The following is a 23,437-nucleotide window of genomic DNA, read 5'->3' as shown; positions in this document are numbered from 1 at the left end:
TGGAGGTGGCAGTGCAGGGTGTCCCGGGAACTGGCTCACAAGGGAGGGCCAGGGGCTAGAGGGGGAGGAGGTGGAAGGCCTGTGAGCTGTGATCCAGAAGGCTCTCTCCGGCTTCAGGAGAAGGATGGCCCGAGTGGGGAAAGAATGTTCCCAGGGAGCACCTTGGGCGACCACTGGATTGGCCGGGGACTCAGACACTCATGATTTGGACCTTGGTCACCTGCTGAGTGACCCTGGACAGTGCCTTCGGTGCTCTGAGCCTCACTTTCCGCATCTGTAAATGAGACGAAGACCAAGTGCTTCAAAGAGTTGCCATGAGGATTAAATGAGGTAATACACGTGACGCCTGGGATGTGCGTGGCCCCCAGCAAGGGCTTGGTGCTATGGAAATTGTTACCCTCAGGCCCCCTTAATAAGCCCTGCACCTCCTTCCTCAGCAAGGATCTGGATGAGGAAGCAGCTCTGCCCAGTGGGCCACTGATGCCTGGGCCCAAAGCTCTCCCAACTCCCACTCACACCTCTGATAAAAGATGTGGGAAGTCAAAATAAATTCCAAATGCTAAGGCCCATTGCTGGGGGGTGGGGGATTCCTGGAACAGACGTTTTTATGTAGAGCAGAGACTCACCCTCAGCATTAGGGCTCATCCCCCCAACCCCTGCAGGAACCTTGCTTTCCACTGGATCTGGAGCTGAGAGGATGTAACAGCTGGAGCTGCAGCAGCCACTTTGCAGGCACAGGGGGGAGTATAAGGGAATAAAACCAGTACAAAAGGGGAGAGAGAAACCAGGTCTCTCAGCCCCAGAATGGCTTTTCCAGGATGTGGAATTGGAAGAGGAAGAGCAGACAGCAAGAGGATAAGGGAGGGGGCGCCTCTGATGGGAACTTGTAATGTCTCCCCTTGAAAGTTATGGGGCCACTATGGCTTCTAGAAGTGGACAGCAAAAGTCAAGAACAAGAGTGAGCGGGGGAGAGAGAATGAATGAATGAGTAGGCCAGAGACAAGAGGGAGGCTAGCCGGCATCTGGTCCCTGGATTCAGTATCTCCTAAGACACCTCTGTGTCCTTACATCTGCCCTCTGCCAATTTCCTGCTTCAGCCAGTAGTTCTCAACTTGAACGTGCATCCCGGAAGAGCTTGTTAACTCACAGATCACTGGCCTCGCCCCAGGGTTTCTGACTCGGCAGGTCCGGGTTAGGCTGGGAATCTGCATTTCGAGTAGGTTTTCAGGTGACGCTGAGGATGCTGGTCGGGGGACCACACCTGGAGCATCACCGACTTAAGCAAATTCCAGCACCCAAGACCCTACCCCACGTGGAAGAAGTTGCTGGAGAGGGAGAGTGTCCTGCTGGTGCCCATATGCCCCAATGATCCCAGGAACCGCCCCACCCCCGAGGCTGCCAAGGGGAACAGGGAGCAGCCCTGCCCCTCCCCTCCGCACGTCTTCTATCCTTTCCTGTCCCCTGATGTCCCCCGCTGCCCCAGGCGCAGCTGGTTTCCATCCTGAGATTCCTCTCCCTTCCCTGCCATCACCCATTCGGGAAGCAGCATTCAAACAGGTTCTGGGACGCGGGAGACGAAGGGGGTGCAAGCTAATCAAAGAACACGGGTTGAGGGCTTCCCTGGTGGCGCAGCGGTTGAGAGTCCGCCTGCCAACGCAGGGGACGCGGGTTCGTGCCCCAGTCCGGGAAGATCCCACATGCCGCGGAGCGGCTGGGCCCGTGATCCATGGCCGCTGAGCCTGCGCGTCCGGAGCCTGTGCTCCGCAACAGGAGGGGCCCCAGCAGTGAGAGGCCCGCGTACCGCAAAAAAAAAAAAAAAAAAAAAAAAGAACACGGGTTGAAAGGCGACAGGCCCGGGTGGAGCGCGGCGCCCCCCACGGCGGGGGACAGGCCGGCGACTTTGAGCGTGGCCCCTCGCGAGTGCTCTCCCCGCCGCTCACTGCCTCTGTGCTGTCTCGGTGCCAGCTTTGATGTGTCACGTCAGCAGCGGGGGCTTCCCAGGGGCCGCTGCTCGGAGTCCTGCCAAACTGTCTTTGCAAGAATCAGGCTCCCTCCTTCCCGAGCTCTGCTGTGCTCTCCCACCCCAACCCCCAGAGCCTGGCTTTTGGGGGACAGTCAGGGACAAACAGATAGAGCCCAGTGCAGCCCCTGCTGGTCACCTAGAAGGCCCAGCCCAGGTGCAGGCCCCTGGCCCCCCGGCATCCCACTCGGTGGCAACGCGACCGCCAGCCCGCCTCCTTGCCGTAAAGGGCAGAATCAGCTGCGTTGGCCCCGGTTTGGACCTTTCTTCTCCTCCCAGCTCCCAGTGCCCAAGCCCGGGGCAGAACTGCTAGCCTGCGAACCTCGGAGGTGCCGCCCCTGCCCCAAAGACGCAGCCCCTGGAGGCTCAAGCCCTGGCTCTGGCCCCTGGGGCACCTCACTGAGCTTCTCCAGCCTGGGCTTCCTCCACAGGATGGCAGCAGCCCACAGGGTCCCATCACCAGGCCCCAGCCTCAGGGCCCCTGACGTCACTGTGTCACGTTCGGGTAACACTTGCTCAGGAGTTGTGGGCATGTTGTTGATCAACTGTATGAACTTCCATCTGGAGCAAAGCAGAAAGGGGAAGAGTTGAGACTCCTGGTCTGCCAGGAGGGGAGAGGCCTCCCTAGAGGGGCTGCTGGTGGGGAAGGGAAGGCCCGTACTTGGACTTGCGCTCACTTAAGAACTGATCCGAGAATCCTTTAAAGACAACTCTCCTTTCAAAGTTTCTGCTGCTACTCGGGGCTGTCAGAGCAGGTTTACATGGCACGGACTCTCCTGGTTCTGAGAGGCAGGGCCCAGGCAGAGTCTGGAACGGGGACAGGAGGTGAGAGGAGGGAGAGGACAGGAGATGAGGCTTTGAAGGGAGAGCAGAGACCCCCACCACGGGGCACCGACAGGCCCACAGAGGGAGGTGGCCGGGAAGGGAAACGCAGTAGTGGGAAAGGCCAGCGAACTTTAAAGGAGCTACAGAGACTGGTCTTTGGGTTTCTCTGTCTCCATCCTGGGCTGTCCCCATCCTCCCCCCGCCCCAAACCTTCCAAAAAGGACCATTCCGCACCACTGCCTTGGGTGTCGCACAGGGAAGGACAGAGTGTGCGGGCTCCTGCTGGCTCTGTCTGAACACAGCCTCCAAGACAGAGAGCAGCCAGGTGGGAGATGGAGTGGCCGGAAGGGAAGGAGACAACCCAGAGGACTTGGAAGCCAGGACTGCGGGGCAATCCCGGAAATCCTCAGAAATACTTGCAGGGGACTACACCTCTCTGTGTAGACAGAGGCAGGACAAGGGCACAAGCGCTATTATTTGGACGTTAAAGAATGGTGACTGACAACTGGGCGCTTGGGTACATCATGTTACACCAGGTTCTTAAGTTTTAAATGGGACTGAAGTTGGGAATTAAACGGACTGAAGGTGGGAAGAATCCAGCTTTGGCTCCTTCTGGTCTGAGCAGCCGTTAGAGTGTGGCTCACTTATTCACTCAACAAACACAGGCAGCTCTGCTCTAACGCCAACAAAGAAACCTTGATTTAGCAATAACTGTGCTGTAAAAGTAGTAACTGCCATGAGAAAGGGGGAATGGTGTCTGGGCTGGGCTCCCAGACGACCAGACGAGAACTCCCTAGGGAGCGTGTTTAAATCCAGATGCCTGGTCCCCCACTTCCAGGGATTCAGACTAAAAGAGTCTGGTGGGGGCCCAGGTGAGTCTAATGTGCTGCTCAGGTGGAGCACCTCTGGACTATGCAGTTTTAAATTTGCAAATACATATGCTTCCTGCAGGGATTTCAATAATAAAGCTTTCCTTTTCTTTCTTTTCTTTTTTTTCAGTAAAAATCTAATACACTCTAGAGCAATCAGCTCCATCCAACTCCTGCTGCAAAGAAATGTCCTTTCCCCATGGAACCTGTACGCTCTTCCCCGCCCAGAGCCACGTCTAGGGCTTAGCAGGTGCTCAGAGGACACTCAGTAAATGAATTAGTCAAGCGAGCCACCGACTGACTGCATGAGGGCTTTCTGGCCCTGCATCCTCGGTTGGGTACCCTCGGTCTCCCCCACTGGCTAGAAGTTCCCAGGGGCGAGGAGAAGGAACTCATCTCTGGGTCTCCCACGGCACGGCACGCAGGACGGTGCTGGGCCTACAGGAGGCGATGAGGAAGTGTTTCAGAAACCATTTGGAAGTTCCGAAGATGGAAGCGTCTTGGTTAACACCCGCTACATAAGAGAATTCTGTATAGGAGGGCAGAGCCAAGATTAGCAGGAGAAAATTATGTATTTGAAGGTATTATTGCTGCTTGCAGAAAGAGCTATGAAGCCTCCAGGTCAGCAGATGCTCTAAAGACAACACTTAATGAGTGGCCTCGCTGGGCGGCTGCGTCTGCGGCAAGGCCACGCACCCGCCCCCACTCCTCAGAGCACGTCCCTCCTTGATCAGTCCTGACGCCTCGGCCTTTCATCTTCCCTCCACCGGCTTCCGAACCAAAGAGCCCCAACAAGACACCCTTGAAAGCACTTGGATGTAGTCTGAAATATGCTGATAATTAGAGTAATGAAACCCAGGAGGAATTTCCTTAAACGCCCTCCTCGCCGTTGAATTTTCTAACCCTAATAAAAGCATCTTTATCCTAGAAATGAGCCTGCCTCTCCCACCCTGAAAAGCTTATCTTCTGCAGGAAATGAGAGACCCACTTTCTTTCTAGAACTGTATTCCCACCCCAAAAGCTGGTGTCCCCCAAACTCTGACCACACGCTCTGACTCCTGCAAGACGGCAGGGCAGTGCAGGGGCGTCACTTGCTTGCCCTGAGAGTCCCGGCCAGGTGATGTGGGGTCCGGAAGTGCTCTGGGTTAAGCGGTGTTCGAACCGGTTCACCATTTGGGTAGCGGGGCGGGGGGTGGGCGCTGACCTTGCTGAAGGAGGTTTTCCTTCACTTCCCTCAAACTGTTACTATCGGCAAACTTGAGGTTGGGAGTTTGCCTAAGTGACACCCTCATCTCCAGGAACTGCCCGCACCCTGCCGGGCCCTCCTGGCCATGGCCGTGCTCCATGGCCTTGATGCACCTGCTGCGCACACCCCTCACCAGCTGGCCTGGCCCTGGGGCCACCTGACCAGCTAGCCCACACAAATCCCTTTTCTGGAAATTTGGCCTTGCAGCTGCCTCTGTGGGTGGTGTGAACCGAAGACACGGGAACCTGGACGAGGGTGGTGGTCGTGAGCGGCCGTGGAAGGCAGAAGACGAAAGGAAAGGAGAACCACAGGGAGAATGGAGACAGAGACAAGCAGCTGCACGGGGCAGAGGCCAGGGTGCTGCCCAGTTTCCGGCCACAGAGCCAGGGAGGTGGGTGCTCCCTCCATCCGGGGCCCAGGAGTCACTGCACCCCCCTTCCGACCCCCTTCTCTGCCCTGGGCAGCCCGGGCGGTCTCTGCTACTTGTCCCACCAGCCATCATTCATGGGCAGCCCACGAGGTCAGGAAGCTTCCTTCCGAGTTCTTGGAGGAACAGTGAGCACACGGCCACATGGTCAAGACCCGGCCTGACGAACGAGGATGAACACAAGAGGGGCGGGGACCAGCTCTCGGCTGCGGCCTCTGCGGAGACGGGGCGGGAGAGCCGGGGTTCTCGGGTGGGGCAGCCCCGGGTGGGGCCCGAACCCTGCCCTGGCCCTGGGCACTTACTCGGCCTCACCAGGTACCAGCACACCTTGCAGGAAAATCGTGAGGCGAGGGGGGGAGGCCTGCGCACACTTAGCGCTCAGCAGACACCAGGATGCCTACTCTTCTCAGCTGTCTCCCCTAACAAACAAGAGAAAGCCTGCGTGTCAGCACAGGACACCCGAAGCAGCAGCCCCGCTGCTATGGGCTGAACGCCTGTGCCCCCGCCAGTTCATGTGTTGAAATCCTCAAGGTGACGGTATTGGGAGGTGGGGCCTTTGGGCGCCCTAAGGAGAGGCTCCAGAGAGCTCCCTGCCCTCGCGCCACGTGAGGCTACCGTGAGACGACGGCGGTCGGCCAACGCTGAGCCTGCGGGCGCCATGGCCTTGGACTTCCCAGCCTCCAGCATTGTGAGGGACATTCTGCTTCCAAGCCACCCAGTCTCTGTGACAGCAGCCTGAACAGACTGAAGCATCTGCTTATGCTCCAAAGGGGATTTTGCAAAGATATTTGGAAATTTCTATTTGCATTTAAGAGAACCAACATGATCAAGCCCTATATTTCCCCTTTAAAAATGTCTTTTGGGCTTCCCTGGTGGCGCAGTGGTTAAGAATCCGCCTGCCAATGCAGGGGACACGGGTTTGAGCCCTGGTCTGGGAAGATCCCACATGCTGCAGAGCAACTAAGCCTGTGAGCCACAACTACTGAGCCTGCACTCTTGAGCCCACGAGCCACAACTACTGAGTCCACGTGCTGCAACTACTGAAGCCCGCGCACCTAGAGCCCGTGCTCCGCAACAAGAGAAGCCACCACAGTGAGAAGCCCACGCACCACAACAAAGAGTGGCCCCTCCCTGCTTGCCGCAACTAGAGAAAGCCCGTGTGCAGCAACAAAGACCCAACGCGGCCAAAAATAAATTTTTTAAAAAAGTCTTTCAAATATAGTGTTGGTGGGATTTTAGAAACAGACCCCTGATCCTCCTGGGATGCCACAGGGTGCCCACCCTGAGGGGCGGAGAGAAGTGCCCCTGAGCCGCAGCACTCAGCGTCTTTCCACTCTGGGGAGAGCTGGACCACTGCCCTTTAAACTCCCCGCCAGCTCAGGCCTGCAGGCCCTGGTGCAGGCCAGCAGGCGCATCACCTATGGGATGGAGACCCCTGCCCTGCCCCCACCCACTTGATCGGGCTGACCCTAAGAAGAGCAGGGCTGGGCCACTCCATCGGTACAGAACAGCATCCTCACAGCTGATTCTTTCCCACCACAAACCCCTCACCTCCGTGCCCACCGGGACCTGTGTGCCCTACTGAAGAATTCTCTCCTTCCTGCTGTCACATCCTTCCTATATTTCATTTTACCCCAGTATTTCCTCTCACTTAATCCACCAGGAAATGGAAAGAGTGGGGTAGGTGATGGGGGAGCCTTGGGAGCTCTCACCCCGTCCTGTTCCCCAGGACCCATCCTACCTGGAACTTCTGATAGTGCGTCCTGGCACTTGCAGCCAGAGAGGAATATTCTTTTGCTATCAAGTTCTCCACGCTGAGCAGATTGCTATTCAGATGTTTGCTAAGCCACATTGCCTGAAGAAAGGAAAGAGGAAAAGAACATTTTTGTGAAAGGAATAATTAAGAGGACACCATTACAATGCCCGGGTCCTTCCATATGCTACTAGAAAAGGCTGTCACAGGGAAGCGTAATTATTTCTGGCTGGAAGGAGGCCATCAAGGGAGACAAACCCATCAAACCCCTCCCAGCCGTGGAATTCTGCTTGCCTGCCAGTTCTTCTTCAACCAGCCACCGACTCTAAATGGACCTGGGAAACCTATGCTTTACTGCCCTGGGCCTGCCTCTTCAAGCTCTGTGGACCATGAGTTCTTAACTCAAGAAAGGTTTGGAACAGGAAACACGGGGACAGGCCCTAATAGGGGTCACGACCCATACTCAATGTTCCTTTTTTCTTAAAGAATGGGGGATGGCATATTCTCGCCAAGTGAATGTTTAGTTCATCAATGGCCACTATATATACTCTACCAGGGAAGAACACATTTGAAGGTATAATCGTGCAACAAAATGTTCTTAACACCAAGATTATACTGATGACCATTTCAGTAGTGGGATGATTCAAAAGGCCCCGGAGGGGGAATTCCCTGGCGGTTCAGTGGTTACGACTCGGCGCTTTCACTGCCGGGGCCGGGGTTCAATCCCTGGTCGGGGGACTAAGCTCCCGCAAGCCTCACGGCACGGCCAAAAAGAAAAAGAAGGCCCTAGGGGTCCCCCAGGGCAGGTAGGAACCCTCATCTTTCTGTTCCTCGTGCTGGGAAATGTCAGTGACAAGATCAGGAAAGAGCCCGTTAGGCTTTCACTAGGTATCATCTTATTGTAAAATGAGATTTGTGTGTCCCTACAGAGCAGACAGGGGTGGAAACAGTGAATTCGCCCAAAGGCTTGTAGCTGAAACACCAGTTAGCGCCAGCGACTGCCAGGTCCCCAGGTCCAGGAGCTCCTGGTTTCTAACAGTGAAATGGTGATCGGGAGGGTGGACTGCGGACAGGAGTGAAAGCTGACAGCCTGACCCTGAGGAACGAGGCAGAAAAACTGCAGAGAGATAGACGGATGGATGGATGAACGGATGGACAGACAGATAGGTGACAGACAAACAGAAGAGCTGGCTATCCTAACTCCAAAAGCAGGGCAGATGCACGTGGTTTTATGTAAGGACCAGACACCTTGACTCCTTTTCAGAATAAAGCCAGGCGCCAGCTAGTCGGGGGAAACCACCTGCCGCATCATCTGGGCCCAGGAGGAGAGCTGACAGCGATGATACAGTGATCAAGGAAGAGTTCGCTAATGTTTATTTTTTTAAGTAAAGTATATAGTTGATTTACAACGTTGTGTTAGGTTCTGGTGTATAGCAGAGTGACTCAGATATATATATATATCCTTTTTCAGATTCTTTTCCATCATAGGCTGTCACAGGATATTGAATATAGTTCCCTGTGCTCTACGGTGGGACCTTCTTGTTTATCGTTAACTTACGTTACCTGATGCTCGCTAACCAGGCTTTTGCAAACCCAGAGTTCCATCTCGGATGAGTATAACTGAAGACGCTTTGGCACTTAAAAAAGGAGCCGAAAGATTAAAACCGTACATGGAATGAAGCTTCAGCTTCGCGACAGGGGTCGCCTCCAAGGAGGGAGAGACAAAAAGGAGTGAGGGAAGTGGGGTGAGGTATTTGCCGTATCCTTAAAGTTCTACTATCTTTGAAATGGAGAGGAAGTCGTCAAAGCAAATATGACAAAACGATAAGTACCTGTAAAATCCAGGAGTGGGATACATGAGTACCTCTGGTGTAGTTTCTCTGCTTTTCTGACTGGTTAAAACATTTCATAATTAAAATTTTACGAGTGAATCTGAAGATTCCACACCAAAAGTCTTTGCAATGTGTGTGCCATTTGACCCAGCGCTTCCCCTTCTAGAAACGTATCCTAAGGATGGAACCAAGGGTTTGCCAGGATGGTGGCCATGTAGCCATGAGAAAACCCTGGAAGGAATATCCCACACATTCAAAGAATGCTTATCTCTGGATGGTTGGGGAAGTCTACTTTTGTTTTTTGTATTTTCTAGGTTTTCTACTACAAACACATACTGCCTCTTGTCATGAGAAGATAAGAAGTAGGAGAGAGAAAAGATGAAGAAAAGCTCAGTTATGTTGAAAATTCGCAGACGTGCAGTCTCATTCCATCTCTGCAGGACAAATGAGATACTCCCGTATTACCACACTTAATATGATACACTTACTATAGTTGTTTTCCCCGAGGCGGGTGGACCTAATATTACAATCTTCGGCACTGTGGAATAAAGAGATTTGAGTGTCACCATTCAACATGACAAAGCAACCTCCCGCGTCTGCAGAGCTCTGGGTGTATGTATTTCTTTCCTCCCCAGATTTCATTTTCTGGGAGTGACGCGGCCGTTTGTAACCCAGTGGCTCCGAGATGCTCCCACCACAGAACATACTCTCTGTGTTTAGAGAGGTAAGTGATCACTGAGATGGTTTATTTTTCTGTCTCCAGGGGGATGTGGACAGGGTAACTTGTTTGCCAAACTAATAAATATCGAGAAAAATTGGGATTTCAAACACCATAAAGCATTTTAAACAGGGACTTTGTCTCAGGGACACGCTCTCAAATAAAGCTGTATTTTATGTAAATCGACCTTCAAAGGTGGTTTTTTTTTTTTTTAATATCTATGCCTTTTTATTTAGCAAATTGTATTCCCCATCATTTTACAGAGGGAAATAATGGGGAAAAGCCTGGAGTGTATGGGCCAGATTTATAAAACCCCAGATAGAAAAGGCTTTGTTTTCAAATACGGGCATTTCTATGAGGATGGAAACCACTGGCTTCGGTGTGATACTCCTGGGTCTGGAAGGCTCCCGACCCTGCAGAATTCCCGAAGACACTACCAGACTAGCAAGTAGGTACTGGCCATTGGAAAAGAAAAAAAAAAAAAAAAAACCAGCATCTTAAGAAAAGTGCTGGAAGGCGTGTGCTTGGGTCAAAATGAAGGAAACGTAGTGTGGTGTCTGGACAGGTGAACCCACGCTGGTTCCTCCCTGAGTGCCACCTTGATGATGTCATCCCTCCTCCAGCTGTGGGAAGCGAGGGGTGCAGCACCCAGGTTGGGGAACCAGGCCTCTGCCTCTGCCTGTCAGCCTGGCCCCAGCCCACGGGGAAGGATGAACAGGTGTGCACAGCAACTCACGGGTCCCCTTCCTGCCAGGCCTCCGAGAGGGAGCCTCATCCAGGTGGAGGACCTCCTAGTTTGGGAGTGGACACAGAGAAGGAACTAGAGGGTCTGGCCCCCGAGTTCACGATCATCAGCAGACCTACACCTGGCCAGGCTGCTTGGGTCTAAACAGACTTGTGCCCCAGTTCACAGCACCTTCTCATTTGCAGGGGAAACGCAGAGGGCAAGTTCAGGGTAATTCACTGATTCACTCCACAAACACCCATCGAGCGCCTCATCCAAGCTCGCACTGGGCTGGATGCCGCCGAGGAAAGCAAGGTGGCCTGAGGCCCGCACCGGGTCCGCGAGGTGATCGCGTTAGGCCAGACCTGAGAGGCAGGGCCGGCCTCTGCCCCGTCTCCGCGAGGAACTGCCTCTCCTCAAGCCCACGAAGGATGTCAGACACACGTCACAGCTTTCTGCTGCTGCCTGATGTCTGTGTGCCTCCAGCTGGCGGCCTCAGAGCAAACGCTGTCGCTGTCCATGTTTCTAAATCTGGTCCACTGGCCCCACTGCTGTGAAATGTAAGCAACTTGCTTCTCGGAAGCCCAAAGCCTTTCCTGGGGCTGGCGATGTGAATCAGCGGTGTGGGACAGGAAGGCCCTGGTTGGGCAGCACCTGGCCTGCTGCCAGGAGGCACGGCCAGGCTCCAGCTCAGCAAACCCTGCACATACCCTTTCTCTCCAGGTCACGCTCGGCAAGGGAGCCTCCGGGCCTCCTCAGCAGGGCGGACTCAGCTGCCAGTGTCCTTCTGGCCAAGGGGCTCTGTGTTCCTTTAAGTCCCCTTGGACCCTTGTTGAGGGGCCTGACCCTCACCAGGAGGCTGGGATGTGTCCTGGCATCCTAACAGCCTCGCCTAGCTGGGGACCCTGAAGGTCGCCCAGGAGCCCCGAGCAATCCTCTCCCTTGACCTTGGACTTCCTCGCTCTTCTGATGATGTTCTTCCCATGTCCCTACCTTGTCACCCGTCACCTCCCCATCAGGAATGTCCTCCTCACCCCAACCCCCCCAGCCCCACTGGCTTCCTCTTCTGAGATTCTCACCCCACTCCTGATTAAGGGGCTGCTGCAGCCTTGGTGAGTTCTGAGCCCTGCTGAGCAGCTGACGGGTCCCCAGGGGGCAGCAACCAACTCTCCTCCTCCTTTCCTGCAGCCGGCGTTGCGAGGAGCCACACACGCAGCAGGACCTTGGTGGCCTCCTCCTCGGCTGCCGCCCTCTGTGGCCACTGAGTGTTTGGTTACCTTTGTCTCCACCATCACTACCTCCTCACAAAGGCGTCTTCTGCCAGCTGGCATCCTTGGTTGCAAGCTGCAGGAAGCAGATGAGGCTGAGTCGGGTAGAGAGGGGTTTATTCAAAGGCCAGCGTGGCTCAGAGAATCCTGCCCAGGCGGGAGGCAGGCCCGGGGCCACCCACCAGGAACAATGCCCCACGTGAGGCCACCAAGGGGTGTAGGCAGAGCAGCACACACTGCTGCACACGCTGGGCCCCTGACACTGCAGCCTGCGTCCAGAACGCCGCTCACGCACGGCCACGGCCACCGGGAGCCGGGCTCTGCAGGGCCGCCAGGGACAGCACCTCCCAGACCGTGTCCACAGTCGGGGCTCCACTGAGTGGAGCAGCTCAGGGCACAGGCCCAGGGCAGGCAAGGCACTTTCGGCTGCGGGGGTGGGAGCCAGGGCGGGGCTTCACAGCCCATTCTCTGCTCTGGCCTTGTAACCTGGGGCAAGGTCTGCCGGGGCCCTGCAACCTGAGGGGAGAAGCCACAGCAAGTGGAAAACACTGCTTATGGGATGAGCCTGGAAACCAGGTGGCTTGGGAAACACTTGGTCAGGGGAGATCGGAGCTGGGATGCCACGGAAGGCTGGCGGGGAGGGGCAGGATCAGGGCAGCAGGGAGGGAGGTCAAGGGCGGAGGGGACTGGTGCGCTGACGCAAAGAGCTCGCTCGGACCGCGGGGAGAACGCCTGCTTGCCGAAGCCAGAGAAAGACAGGGCGGTGGGGTGGCGGGGGGAGGATGGGGGTCTGGCTCAGGTGCCCGACGCCCTGCTGCCTCTGCAGGGCTCTAACCCCAGGCCTCCGCTGAAGCTCCCTAGAACTTGGGCCAGACGCAACAAGGCCCAGGGCCTGAGGGACCGGGCAGAAGGGGCTGGCTGCACCTTGACAAGAGCATTTTGGGAACGAGCTGACTCCCAGGTTGCACGTTCATTTTGACAAAAGTTATGAGGCTCCATGGCTGCTGGGGAAGCCCTCCCCTTCCTGGCTCTGTAAGCGGCACCCAAATTGTACACATCTATGAAAATGCTTTAAAAGGGGAACATCCACGGCCTTTCTCCCCACCTAATTTCTTGCACACATTTATGTGATTAATTTCAGTTTCTTAAAATCTAACACCTTGAAACTCCAGGCCTGCTCATGAGTAATTATTTATAAACAGTGTCATAAAAGGCTGCTTGACTGCCAAGAGTAATCAACTTCTTCAACCCACTTCAAAGGAAATCAAAAACCCTTTCCATCCACAGAGCCTTTTGAGGTTTAACTAGGAGCATGATTTAAAATTCACAAGAAAACCCTTAGGTATTGGAGCTCTAATACACAGCTTTCTTGGACAAACGTTTGATAAAAAACGAAACATACCATTATACACACCATCGCCTTCTTTCATATTGCCCAGGGCTACTGTAAATGCTCACTTTGTACTAAATCTGGTTTTCTCGCAGCGAAGGGGCTGCCAGCCCCTGTGCCGGCGGCTCCCCTCATTCCCTCACATGCACGCTCACCGCCAAGAGTCCAGAGTCTTCTGTCCCTCTACACTAGCCATTGGCCATGCCACTGTGCGTCACAGCGAACCCCTACGCACCCGATGCCCACATCCAGGAGGGAGAGGGTTGAGCGCCCGGCTGCAGTTAACACGGGCCACTGCATGGCCGGGAGAAGGCAGGACCGACCAACCCACTAGCCCGGGGCTGCAGAAGTGCTCGCTGGACATCAGGGAACCTCTCCAGGCCTCCTGTGCTCTTCTAGAACCACGAGGGTTGGGTGAAACTCTTTTCACCTTCGCCCTCTCCTAGAGAAATTCCGGAAGCATGGTCTTCTCCCCTCCTCCTCCGGCCCCCCTCTTTCTCCCACATTTTTCTTCACTTGCAGGTGGAGGCCTGGGCACGGAAGGGGAACTCAGAGATGCCCCTCTCTTCATTTAAGTGGTTGAGCCAAGGGGCAAAGATGTCCCAGCGCCCCTCAGAGCTGCCGGCCCAAGGCCTGGGAGTGGGGATGGAGGGCTCTGGGAACAAATCAACCCCTCATAACAGTTGTTACTGGGATCCAGTGACTCGATTCCCTGAGAGAGCACCTGGACCAAAAGCCTGGACTCCAGCCATGGGGGAGGACAGCCAGGAGGCCCTCCAGCTCCAGCTGAACGGGGAGGGTCTGAACTCTCCACCCCTACTGGAGAGCAACAGAGCAGGTGTGACATGGAGAAAGGAGGCAGGGCTCTGTGGAGGGCAGCCTTGGAAAGGAGGCCCTGGCAAGAATGGAAAGGGGTGCTGAGGAGGGTGGAGGGAGGTGGGAAAGGGCAGAGGAGCAGGTTCTTACAGGTGGCTGCAAGGCCAGCGCCCGAGAGGACGGTCCCACCGATGCCGACTGCACTGCATCAGATGACATTTGAACTTAAGAATTCTGGTCAAGTGGATAGTTTGACACTGAAAATCATTTCTGCACACAGAGGAGCAAGATTAAAGCATAAAGATGGACTGTGCCTCAAATTTCGGGCTCTTGAATTTCTAGCAGGGAGACTAACGAAGCCTTCAGGTCTGTGGTAGAACACACAGCGTGGCACACACGCCCCTAAACAGAATTTTTCAAACCATAAGTAGCAAGGGCCACCACAACCCAACTCAGGGTCAAATGGTTGTATTATTATCAAGTGTGGCTTTCATTTAGAAAATCCTCATTAAGCTTTTTCACAAGTGGACACTTGCGTGGCACCACCTGAAGCCCGGCGGCAGCATCAGGGCCTTGTCATCCCTTCCCACGGTGTCACTGACCAGTTGCCATGGATGAGGCTGGAGCTTTGCCGCCTCCATCTCTGTTACCAGACGTGCCCATTTTACAGAGGAGGAAACTGAGGCCGAGAGAGAGCAATGATCTCTCGCCATTTCGTCGCACTTAACTAGGAGATGTGAGCACAGATGTGCTGGAGGCTCCCTGGTGGGGGGATGGCGGGAAGGGACGCCTCCCCGAACTGCACTTCCCTGCACTTCCCTGCACTTCCCTGCACGTCCCTGCTTCTGCTTCGCTCTTCACTTTGAGTTTACTTCACTGTTACTTTACCTTTACCTGGCCTTCAACTTTTACTTCTTTTGACTTTGCTTTGCTGTATTGATTGGGAGGGGGCAGTACGAGAGGGGAACACGGGCAGAAGTGCTCCCAGCAGCCCTCAAGTAACAGAACTTAGCAACACCGGGCCCCGCGAACAGCCGGGGGGCAGGGGGCTGCAGAAACGTCTTCCTCCGGCCAACGGACGCCACTTGGTGAGGCCAGGGCGGCAAGCTGGGGTCCGGAGCAGGGACCACCAGGAAGCAAGGGGGCTTCTCACCCCACAGAGCACATGAGTCTCCCTCCCGCCCTGACCAGAGCACCAGGGAACGGAGGCCCCTTAGAAGACTCTCCACGGGGCAGACTGCAGCCCCCACCTCCGTCACCCCCCCAGCTCAGTCTCCGCCTGGGGCACACGCGCTCACACTCAGCGCCCGTTCTTGAATACGCCTCCCTGGAGGCTCAGAAAATGGCACTCCTGGGGCTCTCGCAGCACACTGAGCCGCCCTGCTTAGGCCTCTGAAACGGTCCCTCACTCCGATGCCCTGACCCTGCCCAGGCCACGGGGAAGAGGCCAGGTGTCCCTGGCAACCTGCAGGCTTGGAGTCTCCTCTCTCCCCGTTTCTTTTTTAAACTACTTAGCATCCCCTCTCATTTTAGGCCTCTGAACCCCATCACGGGGCACCTCAGGCCTCCATCCCTCTCGACTGCACCAAGCCCTCACTTCACTGGTGTGCTGGTAGCCCCTTCAAAGCGGCTAACGCTCCAGTGAAAGACACATCACAGCTCCGAGACACTGGCCTCCCTGACAGCTCACACAGGACGGCAACGAGCCTCCACGTGGGCCGAAGCGCCTCCTCTCCCACCTCCCTGTCAGGGGCTCCGGCCTTGGGTCTGGTCGGCCTGCGCTCGCTTGGGCCAGGTTTAGGGAGCTCTGGAACTCATTAACGGGCGCCGACAACAAGACCATCAGGAAAACCCAAGTGTTGCCTGTCTGGGTAGACCAGAAACCACATTTACACCTGACAAGTGGAGTGATCACAGCGCTTAAACCCAACAGGCGACATCAGCTGGGGCGTGCCAAGGCATTAATAATTAATTCTGCGGGCCATTCTGAGGTTTTCATTTTAATCACTTGGCAGGAGAATTTGTATGAGTTGTGCTCCAAAAGAAATTAAGGCATTTTTCAACTAACCACCTCCCCAAGTTGGCAAAACCTTTCCCCATCCTGTTCTGACCTCCCTTTAGACATGGGGAGGACAGAGTGGTGCCCAGAGGTTCCCAGGAAGGGGAGGGGAGGGAGACAGAGGGGGAGGGGGGAGGAGGCCCACTCCAGTGCTCACCGTAATCATTGTCTCGTTGCAAATGCTCAATCATGAATGTGATGGGGTCCTTGGGCTGCTGGATCAGGAGCTGCTCCAGCATGTTCTGTGGGCACAGGGCAGACACCCAGGTGGTTAGCACCTGCATGAGCACCCAAGGCCCCAGGCTCAGGCGGCCCAGCACCCTGGTATTGCAGTGGACACCAGTTACGGGGCCTGATCTCCCCCCTGCCCCCCACCCTAGCTGGCATCTGTTTGGGTCCCTGTGAGCAGAGGTGTGAGGGAGGGGCCGTGTGGGCTTTGCTGGGGAGGCACCCGGACGGAGGCGGAGCTGGAGGGATGGAGCGCCTGACTCAGAGCAGGCAGTCTCGGGGCCCTCGCCCCTCACTTCCTTGGTGACTCCCAGACCAGCCTCCTCTGGGTTTCTCTCCCGCGCTGCACCCGTTCACCCCTCAGAGCCCTAGCAAATGCTGTTCCTTCAGCTTGGAACACTTTTCCTCAGGCCTCAATGGAAACATACCTTCCCGATGATACTCACTAGGTCAATCCTGTCCTATGTCCCTGCAGCCCCCGTGCATCCCCTTTATCGCCTCCCCCTTGTCCCAGTGCCCGGCACAATCCCAGTAGGTGCCCCACGCGGACGTCTGCTGGGGGACGTGGCCATCGCTGCTACCTGTGTCCCTCCAGAGTGGAACAGATATCTAAAAGAGTCCTGGGATTGTCTGGTTATTTAACTCTAAGGGAAAGCAGCTTCCACGGTTCCAGAACAAAAGGCTCAGAAATTAACCAGGTGGCTGACAGCAGCCGGGCTGGTGCACTGAGGAGCAGCCTTATGCCCTAGGGACAAGCAGGGAGGGGCTGTAGCCCTTTGTGGGCAGAGGGAGAGCAGGGCAGTAAAAAACAGCATGAACCATGAGAAGTCCTAGCCCCACTCCGCTTCTCACCATCAACACCCTTCCCTTCTCCGGGCCTCAGGTTCCCTGCCCATTAAAAGGCACAGTTGGACGAGATCCCTAGTCATGTATCACTGGTGAGACGGTGTGAGATGATTTTAGGTGGTTCTCAGATGAATATTTTAAATTTCACTCGTACACAGTTGCATATCTAATGTGTATTAGAAAAATCAGTATGTTGGGCTTCCCTGGTGGCGCAGTGGTTGGGAGTCTGCCTGCCAATGCAGGGGACACGGGTTCGGGCCCTGGTCTGGGAGGATCCCAGATGCCGCGGAGCAGCTAAGCCCGTGAGCCACAACTACTGAGCTTGTGCTCCGCAACGGGAGAGGCCGTGACAGTGAGAGGCCTGCACACCGCGATGAAGAGTAGCCCCCGCTAGCCGCAACTGGAGAAAGCCCTCGCACAGAAACGAAGACCCAACACAGCCAAAAATAAATAAATAATAAAATAGATAAATAATCTGGTTTATACTTAAAAAAAAAAAATTCAACTTGATGGCAATACACTCTGAAGAGTAACTTTAAAAAAAAAATCAGTATGTCAAACCTATGATTTCAAGGATATTGCTTAGGATGAGGTGAAATAAGTTAATATTTTTAAAGTGCATTGATTTAAAGAAATGATTAAGTTAAAATGGAAATCTGGTTTTGGTTATATGAATCTATACCTGTGATAATATTTCATAGACTCATACCCAAAACATGAGTGCTGGTAAAAATGGATGAAATCCAAATAAGGTCTGTACTCTAGTTAATAGCATTGTACCAATGTCAATTTCCTGATTTTGACGATGTACTACAGCTACCTTAGATGTTACTACTAGGGGAAGCTGGATCAAGGGTACACCAGAACTCTGCACGATTTTTGTAACTTCCTGTGGGTCTAAAATTATTTTAAAATAAAAACATTGGGAATTCCCTGGCAGTCCGGTGGTTAGGACTCAGTGCTTTCACTGCTGTTGCCCAGGTTCAATCCCTGGTTAGGGAACTAAGATCCCACAGCCTCGCTGCACAGCAAAAAAAAAGCCAGAAAATGGAAATGGTAAAAACCATGGAGGGAGCACACAAATGACTAAGGACTGGAACTACTGGACCAAAAGCTTCCTCAGGCTGCTCCTTCCAACAACTGCTATGAGATACACCAGATTCTCTAGAGCGCAGCACAGTGCTCCCAGGAGTTGCCCCATCCTGCCCACCACCCAGCGACTTAGGACTCAGCTAGCCATCTTCTTTAGTTAGATTGGCCACTCAGTTTTAGAAATCTCTCATGTGCCCTCTATCAGTTAACACTTTCCAAAGGAAGCCTGTGTTTGCTGGAGACATGGAGACTCAGGTTTCTTAGTCTGAGTTCTTCTCTCAGAGCTGTCAGAGGCTCAAATGGCCACTGGCATCACTAAGGAGGTGCCTCTGGGGACGGGGTATACCCGGAGGAGCAGACAAATGCTCCAGCTTCCCTTTGGCCCTCAGAACCTCGGAGTGGCTGACAGTTCCTCCAGTCCGGCTCCTGAAAGCCTTTACTTCCACGAGATGCAGGGACCTCTTCCAGATCATGGACTTGACTGGGGCGGGGCCAGGACCAAATCATGGCCAGCATGGCCTGCCCCCTTTCCTCCCTCCAGGGAGGGTCAGGGAGCATCTTTTGGTCGAGCGGTCCCTTGGGATACGATGGCACAGGAGTCGAACAACCCAATTTGGGCGTCCTCTTGTGTAACAAACGTGACCCCTCCCTGATGCGGCGTCGCCGGCGCGCAGCCGGACCGCAGCAAAAGGTTCCCCGGCCACCGCCTGGTGTCGCGACAGGGCAGGGCTGCCCGGGTCACCTGCATCAACTCGAAGACGTGGTTCGCCTCCCCATACTGGGGCATTTCCGGGGGTATGCGGTGCGGGGCCGTGGTCGCGTCCATATCGCCGTACAACGCGTCCGCTCCCTGGTGACCGCTGTCGCTAGGGCCTCGCGTCATCAGCGCGCGCCGCTCCCTGGTGACCGCCGTCGCCAGGGGTGCCGCGCCGTTGCGTCATCAGCACGCGTCGTGCCCGCCCACCGGCGAGGCTGGAGCCTGGCCCGGGCACCCGCTTGTCCTCCGGCGCGCTCAGCCGCCTGGGGCAAGTGCTTCCCTGCCCTGGCCTCGTCCGCGCCCCTCTGCGCGCCCCCAGCGGGGCACCTCAAGTCTCCTCCAGCTGTGGCCTTCTGGGGTCAGAGGTGTCCCCTGATAGGGCCCCCCTGTGCTGAGAGACCCCAGTTAGGAGCTCCTTGAGCCACCCCGGCTCTGCTCTCAGGGCCTCAGTTTCCCCGTCTTTAAAATGAAGACGCTGAGTAGATGTGGGACAGGGTGCTTGAAAAAGGAGGGGCGGGAGGGTCGAGGGTCCCGTCGGAAACCCTCAGCCCAGCTTGCACCTTCTGAGCCCCCGAGACCCCGCCACTTGCTCCCGGGGCGGGGCGGGGCTGCCCCGTGACCCGATTGCTATGGCACCGGCGGTAACAGTCTGGCCCACGGCCCCGCCCCTTCTCACCTCAGATCTCCCCACCCCACCCACCCCTTCTCCCAAGCCCTGGGAAGGGCCTCCCCGCCCCTCCGGGGCCCCAGACACACACGGAGACACTCCAGCTTCAGGGCGCTCTGTGAGTGAAGGCCGCTCTAGGACAAGCAAGGTTAAAGCAGGCCCGGGGAGGGCCCACCCAAGCCCTGGATTTGGAAACTGGAGGGTGAGGGGGGTGGAGAATGGAGGGGGCCGCCGCTGCTGCCGCTGCCCTGAGAGAGAGAATTGGGGTGGGACGCGGAGGGGGGAAGGAAGTCTGCGAATCGTGTTAATCCCCGGTGGGCAGCCTGGTATCTGACGCGGCACTGAATTGGGAGCTCTAGCTCTTCTCCGTTGCTATTCTTAGGAGGAGCTACCGTAATGTGAGCATTATGGAGCGGGAGTATGGCATAGTCAATACAGATTGCCCAGAGTTCAAATCCTGGCTCCGCCCTTACTAGCTGTGCCAGCCTGCTCTGTGCCTCACTTTCCTCCCCTATTAAGTGGGGATTATGGAAGGTTTCCATGAACTAATATGTCAGAAGTATTAGTAACTGGTGTGTAGTAAGTGCACAATGCATAGGGGCTACTATTAGTAATATATCCCATTTAATCTTTGCGCCAACCCTGAGAAATAGGTACCTTCATTCCCATTTTACGGGTGAGAAATTGGAGGCTCAGAACGGTAAAAATTTGTTAGCTGAGCCATTTCCCTTTTCTGGACCTCTTTCCTCATCAGCTGTTGATCATGGAGCGTTAGAATCAGAAGAGCCCTTGAAAAGCCTCTAATCCAAACTCCCTCATTTTACAGATGGCTAAACTGAGGCCTGGAAAGGGGGAAATTCTAGGCCAAGGTCACTTGTTAAAGGTAGAGCCAGGCTGGAACTACGTGTCCTGACTCCTAGCCAAAGCCTTTTCCAGCAGCTACCAGCCTGGAGACATGCCCTCCAAGGGGAAGAGGCTCGCTCCCCCTCAGAACTGCCTTCTCAGAGCACATACACACTTTGGTAGGCTTGTCAAATTCAACTGCAAAGACAGCTGGGGAAGAAAAGGAAGCTGCCTCACCCTGAACAAAGAACACAACCACCAAGCCTGCAATTTGCACTGGAGAGGTTCAGTTTGCTTCCTGGACCTTTCTGAAATGACTTGCCTTCCTCCTCATTTATTTTAAGCCCTAGGCGCTTTTCATACCACGATTTAATCTTCTTTAGCAGCCTGAAAAAATACAAATCAATTAAAGCCTAAAACCTATCGGATAATCAGTTTTTTCCTTCCTCCTCCCCCAGATCAAGAAGTGCCTGCACCCTGCGCCTTTCATCCAGACTAATCTGGCTGCAGTGACGCTTGTTCAAGGGACGATCACTTTGGATAGCTTATTACAGCTCCTCTCACAATACTCCTGGTGCACGTGTCACAAGTCGATAGGATCAAGAACCAAGTTGGTTTTGCTCTCAGGGGCTCTTGGGGCCACCAGTCAAGGTAGGGCTGCTGTATCCCTAGAGAACTTGGCAGTTCCAGGAGGGTGGCAGGGAGCTGGGCACACGGGGCAGCCCCCTGAATGCTAGTCCTCGTTGCTCTGCGATGCAGAACAGGGAACAGTCTCACTCGAGCGGAAGTGAGGCCCAAGGGTCTAGGTAGTGCAGGCCCTTGGTATCCACTCCCCACCCCCACCCCACCCCCACCCCCAGCCACGGTCCATCTGGTATCTGGCGTGTTTCTCTCAATGGGCCATCACTGGGGGCTGGGGGGCGGGGGAAGGAAGGGAGGTATCCAAGATCCCAGGCTAAATAAAGTCGGGCAGAACTGAGTGGGGAAGCTGGTTTGCTCCCGTCCTAGCTGCCTGACCTCGGCTCTGTCATCTGTCGTCTGTCGTGTGGGGGTGATCGTGGTACCCCGCTGAAAGGGCTGTAGCAAGGATCTGAGGTGATGCCTGTCCAGGGTTTACCCAGAGCCTCATCGAACCAGCTGGTATTAGGAGGATTGGGCCGAGCCATCTGGGATCTCAGCTCCAGTTCACCCTGCCCTGCACCCACCCACCTCCTGCAAATGCCCCCCTTGCAGACTGTGTAGCCCTTCTGGCCATTCCCATCTGGCTTCCCTGCTTGCTTTTCTCCTCTAAACGACCGTTCACTTCACTTATCCTCATTGTCTGCCTCCCACTCTTAAAGTCCCTCCAGGGTAGGGAGTTTGTCTATTTTGTTCAATGCTGTGTATCCAGCCCAGCACCCTGCAGGTGTCTGGCACCTGGTAGGCACTGCGGCATAAATGAATGAACGAATGAATGAACGCCTGGAGTGCTCTGCACTCCTTGGCTAGAAGCTTCTGTGTTCGCTCCCACAGCTCTGCCTGACAGTGGGCCCTCAGCCTCGCCCTGCCCACCGCCCCCGCACCTGCTCACGACATTCCCTCTTCCCACCCTCTGCCCAGGGTCCCACCCCTCCGCCCACCTGCCCTCCTCCTCTCCAAAGCCGGCCTTCTTTTCTTTTCTATAAATTTACTTATGTATTTATTTATTTTTGTCTGCGTTGGGTCTTCGTTGCTGCACATGGGCTTTCTCTAGTTGCGGCGAGCCGGGGGCTACTGTTCGTTGCGGTGCGTGGACTTCTCATCACAGTGGCTTCTCTTGTTGCAGAGCACGGGCTCTAGGCGCGCAGGCTCAGTAGTTGCGGCGCGTGGGCTCAGTCGTTGTGGTTTGCGGGCTCTAGAGTAGTTGTGGCGCACGGGCTCAGTTGCTCCGCAGCATATGGGATCTTCCGGGACCAGGGCTCGAACCCGCGTCCCCTGCATTCTTAACCACTGCGCCACCAGGGAAGCCCCCGGCCTTCTTTTCAAACCTCCCCTCCCCCAGGAGGTCGAGCCCTCAGCAGCCTTGGCTTTTCAGGGTGCACATCACGCCTGATTTTACCTGTCTTGATTGCTGTGTTTCTGGCACCCGCTTACCTTTTGCAGCAAGGTGTGGGCCTCGCTCTCCTTGCCCTAGGCCAGGTCCTGGTAAGCCTGCCTCCATGCGAGGTAACAGAAAACCACTGCACCCCAGGTCGACTCATTTCTGCCTCCAGGATGGGGCTGGGGGGCCTTGGCTGGCTGTGGCACGTGTTCAACAAACAGCGGGTCCCACAGCGTCCCCACAGCCCGGCTCCCCTCTCAGCTTGTGCTGAATGGGGCGGAGGTTGAGTAGAAGGAGGCCACTGCCCTGCGTGGCCCTGGACCAGGCCTGTCCCCAGTGGAGCTGCGCTGCTCTGTTGGCAAACACAGGCTACGGCTCCCAGGGGTGGCCTCAGGACGCTGCCGCTAGAGCTGCTCCATTCAGTTTGCAGTAGACCCACCTGGGCTGGTGGGGCACGATTGTCGGGCCCCCTCCTGGCATGGTTCCTTTTTTTTTTCGGCCGTGCCTCACAGCTTGCGGGACCTTAGCTCCCCGACCAGGGATTGAACCCGCGCCCTCAGTGGTGAAAGCTCAGACCGCCAGGGAATTCCCTGGCGCGGCTCCTTTATGGCAGCGGGGCTGCGTTTAGCTCCCAGCCCAGGACTGCGGCTCCCAGCTCCAGCTCCCCAGCCCTCCCTCCTGTCGTGTCGTGGAGGCCACCTGGTGGTCTGTTCGCCTTTCATCCCCCTGATGCCGTCTCCTCTTACCACAGAGACTCCCTCATTCCGGTCCTGCTGTGTGAGGACGCTGAGGGAGACCCATTAGAAACAAGCCTCCTCTCCAGCTGGGAGCTGGCAGGAAGCCTGGCTGTGTTCTCCGCACCCCCCACCCCAGTGTTCCGGCCCCTTCCACTTGCAGCATCCCACTGGGGCCCCACCTCAGCGCAGCCTCCTCTGACTGACGCGGGGCACGTCCAAGCCTGGGCTCCATGTGTGCCAGGGCCTCGTGGTGCAGGGACA

At 55.6% G+C, this 23,437-nt stretch overlaps 1 protein-coding gene across 2 annotated transcripts in view; it reads right to left on the bottom strand.

The window, feature by feature from the left end:
- The window catches only part of AK8 (adenylate kinase 8), a gene marked incomplete at its 5' end in the record, with an annotated part of 134,194 nt that extends 115,211 nt beyond the window's left edge, over nt 1–18,983 (bottom strand). The window contains 4 exons of one of the 2 annotated variants that reach the window (XM_082656115.1): nt 7,129–7,242; nt 9,461–9,510; nt 16,105–16,189; nt 18,856–18,983. In XM_082656115.1, the coding sequence (XP_082512241.1) occupies nt 7,129–7,242; nt 9,461–9,510; nt 16,105–16,189; nt 18,856–18,939 (333 nt within the window). The remainder of the gene's footprint in view (nt 1–7,128; nt 7,243–9,460; nt 9,511–16,104; nt 16,190–18,855) is intronic. The other variant, XM_082656116.1, reaches the window with a different exon arrangement.
- Nucleotides 18,984–23,437: the final 4,454 nt, after the last annotated feature.

The sequence above is a fragment of the Grampus griseus genome, assembly GCF_964374135.1.
Source record: "Grampus griseus genome assembly, chromosome: 6".
Classification (NCBI taxonomy): domain Eukaryota; kingdom Metazoa; phylum Chordata; class Mammalia; order Artiodactyla; family Delphinidae; genus Grampus; species Grampus griseus.
Note: the sequence above shows the minus strand (reverse complement) of the source record. Positions and strands in the feature narration are given on the sequence as shown.